The sequence below is a fragment of the Arachis ipaensis genome, chromosome B10 (assembly GCF_000816755.2).
Source record: "Arachis ipaensis cultivar K30076 chromosome B10, Araip1.1, whole genome shotgun sequence".
Lineage (NCBI taxonomy): Eukaryota > Viridiplantae > Streptophyta > Magnoliopsida > Fabales > Fabaceae > Arachis > Arachis ipaensis.
This window is the reverse complement of record NC_029794.2, coordinates 130,090,219-130,097,612: the sequence shown is the minus strand read 5'-3', so window position 1 is coordinate 130,097,612 and position 7,394 is coordinate 130,090,219. Positions and strand designations below refer to the sequence as shown.

General features: G+C 31.3%; 1 protein-coding gene and 1 non-coding gene across 7 annotated transcripts in view; one reads left to right on the top strand and one right to left on the bottom strand.

The window, feature by feature from the left end:
* On the top strand, nucleotides 916–987 carry TRNAC-GCA. Its single transcript has one exon. It is a non-coding gene; the product is annotated as a tRNA-Cys (tRNA).
* The window catches only part of LOC107623015 (ABC transporter G family member 22), an 8,205-nt gene continuing 1,913 nt past the window's right edge, over nucleotides 1,103–7,394 (bottom strand). The window contains exons 2-11 of one of the 6 annotated variants that reach the window (XM_016325132.2): nucleotides 4,718–4,788; nucleotides 4,485–4,560; nucleotides 3,885–4,319; nucleotides 3,594–3,749; nucleotides 3,325–3,508; nucleotides 2,915–3,226; nucleotides 2,480–2,767; nucleotides 2,104–2,388; nucleotides 1,898–2,005; nucleotides 1,123–1,822 (exon numbers count right to left, since the gene is read on the bottom strand). In XM_016325132.2, coding sequence (XP_016180618.1) covers nucleotides 1,607–1,822; nucleotides 1,898–2,005; nucleotides 2,104–2,388; nucleotides 2,480–2,767; nucleotides 2,915–3,226; nucleotides 3,325–3,508; nucleotides 3,594–3,749; nucleotides 3,885–4,141 — 1,806 coding nt within the window. In that variant the 5' untranslated portion in view covers nucleotides 4,142–4,319; nucleotides 4,485–4,560; nucleotides 4,718–4,788 and the 3' untranslated portion in view covers nucleotides 1,123–1,606. Of the gene's footprint in view, nucleotides 1,823–1,897; nucleotides 2,006–2,103; nucleotides 2,389–2,479; nucleotides 2,768–2,914; nucleotides 3,227–3,324; nucleotides 3,509–3,593; nucleotides 3,750–3,884; nucleotides 4,320–4,484; nucleotides 4,561–4,717; nucleotides 4,812–7,394 lie in introns of those variants that run through there. The other 5 variants (XM_021115046.1, XM_016325133.2, XM_016325130.2 and 2 more) reach the window with 5 other exon arrangements.

The following is a 7,394-nucleotide window of genomic DNA, read 5'->3' as shown; positions in this document are numbered from 1 at the left end:
TAGTATAAAAATAACTGAAAGTTAATGATTTATTATTAATTCCTGTTATATTGTTCTTTCAATTCTTGTTGCTCAGAATTTTGGATCCAAGGTAAAAAAAATTATTCAAAGTAGTTGACCCAATAAAAAAATTAACAAACTAACTTAATTTTAATTCATTATTTTAATACACCGTAAAAATTCTGAAAATCCTAAAATGTGTCAAGTTATGTATACTTTTTTTTGAATGGCCAAAAAAATAAAAGAGGACACTTGTTATTTCTAAGTATAAGTCACGCAAATTCTTCATGTGTAGAAGCATTTTGACTTCTACACCATAGCATTGCCCTTTAACTCCAATTAGCATTGACATGTATAATAAAGAGATACATCCACAAAAATATTTTCATTATATTCAACTATAAAAAAAATATTTCTATTAGATACATTTACAAAGACACTTTTATTAAACACAGTCATAAATAAGAGTTGGAAAATTAGTTCTAAAGGGGCCAAGTTAAAAATAAAAGAAAACGATGTAACAAAAACTTAAAATATATGTTAACCTTACTTAATATTATTTTATTTACTAAAGCAATTGTAATTACACTTAAAAGATAAATATTAATATTGCTTAATAATTAATGATTTTATCTTTACTCGTATTTTATACTCATCCAATTTACCAAATTTTTGTGAAGTTGGCATAGTGCCACTTTTGGGATTAGGAACTGCAAATTTTGGTTTCTTACCCTTTTAATATCCTTCAAAAAAAAATTAAAATTTGAATTGTTAGTGTGAGAAACTATAAAGGTTTACCTAATTTTCAATTTTTTAAAATAATAAAAATAAAAGTCTATAATTTCTTTATTTATGAAGATAAAAAAAAGAAACATAATTCTGTAATAAATTAATGGAACAAAATTTAACAACAAAGGGTCCATAGCTCAGTGGTAGAGCATTTGACTGCAGATCAAGAGGTCACCGGTTCGAACCCGGTTGGGCCCTTTAAATTTACATTTATTTTTTTGTATTTTGAATGGAGTTAGGTGACACAAGAACAAGAGAACAACTCTTCTTGCATTTTCTTTTTAAATTAGCTTTACTCAGTTTGTACAGGAAAAAGAAAAACATATACTCTTGCTTTGTTTTTCAAAATCAGTGGAACAACATTGAATTACAATGGGACAATGATACAAAAAAGTATAATATTATTCCTAAATCCTATCTGAAACTTTACTAGCGAGTAGCTGATAGCAATATCACTAGTTCTTAAAGCTCAACAGTAGCATATAGCCATACCCATATTTAATTTCTAGCTACTAATAACTGCTAGAGTTATGGGTCCTCTGATAAGCAAGTCTTCAATTCTAAGAGTTAATACAATTCTTTCAAAAATAGCATCCTCGTCCTCTAAACTGTCCATATACTAATGTGGCTATGAAACAACTTAGCATGATTTTTGCTAATTAAAGATTCTAATTGAAATACAGGAAGGAAGGAATAAAGAAAGGACAGAAACTGCATAATCCCATCAGTGCTTGGCACATCACTTGGCAAGTCCTCCTCAGGAATGAATCTTGAGTCAATATATTAATGTTTTCCATTCACAGTGTTAAGCTCCATATTATGAAACATTCATCCAACGCAAGGAAAAATATGCCAATAGACGGTAACCAAAAACCATTGCTATCAGAGCAACCACCTCTGTTGAGCCACTATCAATTCTGATTCCATTTATCATTGGTGTCACTTCTTCATCATATTGCACCTTCAGCAGAAGTTTGTACGTGTGGTAGTTGAAAGATATGTACCGGATCCACGATATAAATATCGGCACCCTCTGCCGAATTTCGAAGCATGTTAGTTACTTGTTTGAGTTACCATTGAAACTACTCAACAGGTTAATTAAGTTTACCTTCACAAAAAAGCCTCCAGCAAGCATGAAAGTCATTACAGTAACTGAAGCCAATGTTGTTGCCCTTTTCAAGTCCATTAGTGTTGCCCCAATAGCAAGTCCAAGTCCCTTATTTACATTTAACAAACAACCTTAGCTCATTAAAACTATAGTTGTTATCTTTACTAGTAGTTGGTTCTAGAAATAGTGATGCGTATATAATATACCTGAGCTGCAACTATGCAGAGAAAAACTGTAAGGATGCTAAGCAAGAATGGTCCTGCACTGAGTCTCAATCCAGCCATGAAGTAAACAACTAAGAGGAAAAGCACTGGTAAGATAAGGTCTAATGGAAGGTCACTTGTAGTTCTTGCCACAAAATATGCACTTAGTCTATACATATCTGTTGCTCTTTCCTTATTTAACATTGCTCTCTCTTGTGGGAATGTGAATATTGCAGTGAAGACAGGAAAGAATCCCCAAAACACAGCAATGAAGAAAAGTAGTCCTGCCTGAATTGACAAAATGTGAAGATATATATAAGATGTTAAAACTTATCAGTACATGTTGTGATTGGTGCTGTCATAGTGAAGAGGAGTTTACCTGGTCTTGCATGCCTTTTGGGTTTTTAGCATCTGATTGCCACCATAGCAATCCTAAGATGACTGCTGTGGATAGAACTTGTGTGATTCTCAACCAGCTGAAATAGTCATGCCTCCTTTCTTTGAATCCTCTCAAGAACAAGATGGAAAATTGCTCACACCAACTTGCTCCCCATTGTCTTTTAGAACAAAGAACCTTAGACTTGAGTTCTTCATCAAGGGGGATAGGAACCAGTAGCTTTTTCTTTTCTATTTCAGCAACTCTAGTCTCATACGCCTCCACTAGATACTGACAAAAAATTATAAATACTATAAGCAAACAAATACTAAAATAGGTACAATATTTCCGTCTTATCTCTCAATTTTCTGCGCTAAAACATTTACCAAACAGAATCAATCTTAAATGATATAAAATGGATAATGAGAAGTTAGTTACCTCTTGCACAAGTGCAGGTGATGGTTTCCCATTGCGAGTTTCAGCTTCTGACAAATTCCCCATTTGAACTTTATCCTCTAACTCTGATGGAACAGAAACATCATTTATGTTACCATTTGCAAGGTCAAGTAGAAACTCTGCTGGGTTCATGGTGATGAGAGGTGAACACCCTATGTACTGGAAGTAAGACATAGCTTCAGATGCTTTTCCAAAGTAAATCAAGCTCCCTTTTCCTAAAAGGATCAACTTATCAAATTTATGGAAGAGCCTGCTTGATGGTTGATGGATTGTTGTCACTACCGTTTTACCAGCCTGCAAGCAAGTATAGGAATGTGATGGATCCTACTTTCAATTTCTATGAATTGAAAAGGAAATGAATAAGAATGAGAATGAGAAAAAAAAAAAAGTACCTCTGCTATGTGTTGTAGCATCTGAACAATCCTCAAGGCTGTTGTAGAATCGAGGCCAGAAGTTGGTTCATCAAGAAGAAGAAGAGAAGGGTTGATTATGATCTCATTGCCAATACAGACTCTCTTCCTCTCTCCCCCAGATACTCCTCGAACAAAGGATCCTCCTATCATAGTGTCTTGGCACCTGTTTCATGTATCATACTATTACTATTCCTATATTGTTGTGGATAGAATGATAATCAAGCTATTCATTATTTAGTTACTACTACCTTTCCAAACCAAGCTCATAGATGACATCTAAAGCACGTTGTTCCTTTTGCTCCTGAGTTAATGTATTTGGCAATCTTAGTCTGGCTGCATATGTCAATGTTTCTTTTACGGTTAGATGAGGAAACAGAACATCATCTTGTGTCACAAATCCAATCCTGCCACCACATGCATACAATCAAACATGTCAAATTTTCTAATGATTTTCAACTATCAAATTTATCTGAATACATCTGCACGTGAGTTTTCTCCAAAATAGTATAAAAAAGTGAAGATAGGTGTTGGAATCTTACCTACTCTTGAGGAACTTAGAATAAGGCTGGTCATTGTAGGTGATAGATCCACCAACAGTGGGGTGATGAGTTATTCTTCCTCCAAGAAGACTCAGCAGTGATGTTTTTCCACTTCCTGAGGGTCCCATCAATGCCAAAACTTCCCCTGGACTCACACAACCAGTAATACCCTTCAGTATATCCTTCTCCTCACTTGTTGTCATTCCTTTCATCACTACCTTATATGTCACATCACTGAACTGCACATTTATCCCCATAATCACAATTTAACTCTTATTTACTAGTAACTAATTATTATTATTATTATAATATCAAGCATAAAATTAAGCTCAATGCACATATCTTATAAAGCCTCTCAAATCCAGAAGATGGTTTCCAAAGCCTCAACCTATGTCTTTCTTCAAAGGTATGACAAAATAAATTTACATTGATGCCCTGTATGTGTGTGTTAGTATAGGCATCATCATCAAAAAGAAAAAAAATGCAAAAATAAAAATAAAAAAGATTATGGTAGGTAATAATGTTATTATTAATTATGGGTGGGGGGTAGTCTTGTACATTGACATCACAAGAAATATGAAACATTGTACAAGACTGAACCTGATCATGCTTATATTGCTAGCTTATTGGTGGCGTTGATCAATGATTGATATAATGAAGCTTCAATAATCGTTCCCTGCCCAAATACATATATAGCACCATATCAAACTCACGCTCTATTATTCATCAAGGTTTGGATACCGGTGCAGGCAGGGAATTGAATCAACAGCAACAAAAGCTTTTTTTTATTTTTATTATTATTGTTATTTATATGTAAAAATAGTATGTGGTACCTTTAGATATATTGGTAGAGTAAGATCCATTTGAAACTTTGGCTTATGAGTTCCAGCTTCAATATCTTCCGCTGCAATATACATTATATGCAACCTATTTTATATATAATTTTGGATTAAAATATATATATTTCCTCTTCAAAAGTAGAAGCCAATATATACTAGGCAGTTATTCTGTGTAGTTTATTACTTCATTTTTCTCTAACTATGTATATATAGTGTAAAGAAAAATGATTGAAGGTGCAATGATATTCACAGCAGGTCTATCTGATCTATAAAGTCCAAATGAAAGAAAATTGATTGAGACCCTTAATAATAATAATTAATGCTTTATGGTAAGTCAAACAGATTCCACTATATACGTTACAAAAAGTCAAACTGAACTCTAATAAAGGGGCCCAAGAATGAAACAATATACTGTGCTTTTCCATAAAAAAACAATGAAGGAAGAGTCATCATATAGGTCCAGTGATGAAGTGCTACATCAAATTGTCGTCAATGATCATAGTCAACAAAGAAATATACATAAACCTAATGTATTAAACTCTCCTACACTAAATTAAATAAAATAATTTTCGTGGTTAATTAGACCGACGTTACTGTATGTTATTAATTATTATGATAAATTGGTGACTTGTGGGGACCATGAAGATTAGGCTTAGACACAAGTGGCTCATATGGAAAAGGACATTAGCACAGTAACATTAATTATACTTGTGTAGTTGTTCTGGACCGTTAATCACGGGTTTGTAGTTAAAGGTTTGTTGGTTTGTAGTTAGATAACTGAGACACGTATTACATCTAAGACATAAATTTTTATTATAATTTTGCTTTTTCAAAATTTTTAAAATGTTACTTTCTAGTTTCTACTCTTATAATCTTCATCATTAATAATAAAGATAGAATTAGTTTTTAATAACAAGTATGCTGTTTTTTATAGGGGTGTTCATGAATCGGATCTGATCCGTATATCTGTGGTATTTATTCGAATTCGATCCGAAGATTGCGGATATAGATTCGATTCACAAGGCTATCAGATCGGATCTAATCTGCGCAATAATAGAATTAGATTACGAATTTTGTGTAGGTATCGTCGTATCGGCATATTTGATCTGCATATCCGCGTATCCACAAAAATAAATAAATAAATATTCTTTTTATGTTTTATTTCAACTAATAATTATCATATATGTTGTATTATTTTAATTTATTATTTAAAAAAATATATTTAATATTATTTTAAGAATAAACATAATTTAAAAAAATAGAAAAATAAATTTTATTGATATTTTTTAATAAAAATAAACTTTTAAAAATATTTTTGTGTTTTGTGAATATATCTGATATCCGATCTGATTCAATACGTACGAATCTAAGTTTAAAAACCACATATCCAGTGATTTTAGTGTGGATAAGATCAATATTATATCAAATCCGATCCAATTCACGTTCACCTTGTTCTTTATTAGTATCTTAATAATTGAACACACTAAGTATATTTATGTGTGTGTGTTTTTTTTTTATTATTTCAAGAAAATAAACAACACATCTTTAAAGTGCATAAGCCTTAATAGCAACGCCGAATAAGTATATAAAAAAAAGTAATGCTAGCTAGAAAAAAAGAACAGCCAGAACTGACTTTATTTAGCATTAATTAATTGTCGCAACAATTAATGAATGCTAAATAAGATAAGTTATGTCTGTTTTTGGCTAATTTTCTTTGGTTACTAAACATTTCCCATAAAAAAAATAGTAATGTCAAGATAACAGCAGCTTGTAAGTTGTAACCCTTCCTAAAACTGTTACAACTATTTGCTATTTCAATTTTCATCTATCACTAAGTCTTTAATCAAATCTCTTGTGCATGAGAAAATAAATATATGTAATTGGAGGAATAAAATAAGATAAAAACTAAAAAAAAAAAAGTACTAGTTCAAGTTTAAATATGTAAGAAAATACTGTGGTCAGTGTGGTGTTTGATGTTTCCATAATAAGGATGAGTAGGGATGACCAAATTCAGTGGCTACACTTAACTTCCGTATTACCAATGCCCACTCAAATTTATGTGAATCACGGACACGTACTAATTAGGGATTGTACTTACTACTTACCTATTTTTGTTCTTTTTGCCATTGTTATTTCTGTGTATAACAATAATGTAAGTTTTACTTGAAAAAATGTTTATTAAGTACTTAAACTGCAACGCCTATGGGGACCGTTATTTAATTTGTCACACAATTTAAACAAATACTTAAACTGTAATTGATGTTGCTTGCTTGCTTAATAATATCTAAAAAGAAATCGATTAATAATTAAGTATAATTAACATATCATCAAACTAGATATTTATATCATATAGCTTTTAAATAATAATAAGGGATTAATTCTTTAATGATTTAAAGTAATAATACATAATTGTGTGTGTATATAAAAAATATGAGTAATACTAGGTAGACAAAAAAAACCAGCCGGAACTTTTCTTATTTAGCATCTATTAATTGTCGCGACAATTAATGAATGCTAAATAAGGAAAGTTATGGCTGTTTTTGGCTAATATTTTTTTGTTACCAAACATTTTCCAAAAAATATTTTATATACAAAATAATTCCTCGAAGAATAATTCTGTTGCTGAAGACTAACGTTAGGGAATCAATATTATAATAGTTAATTTATTATT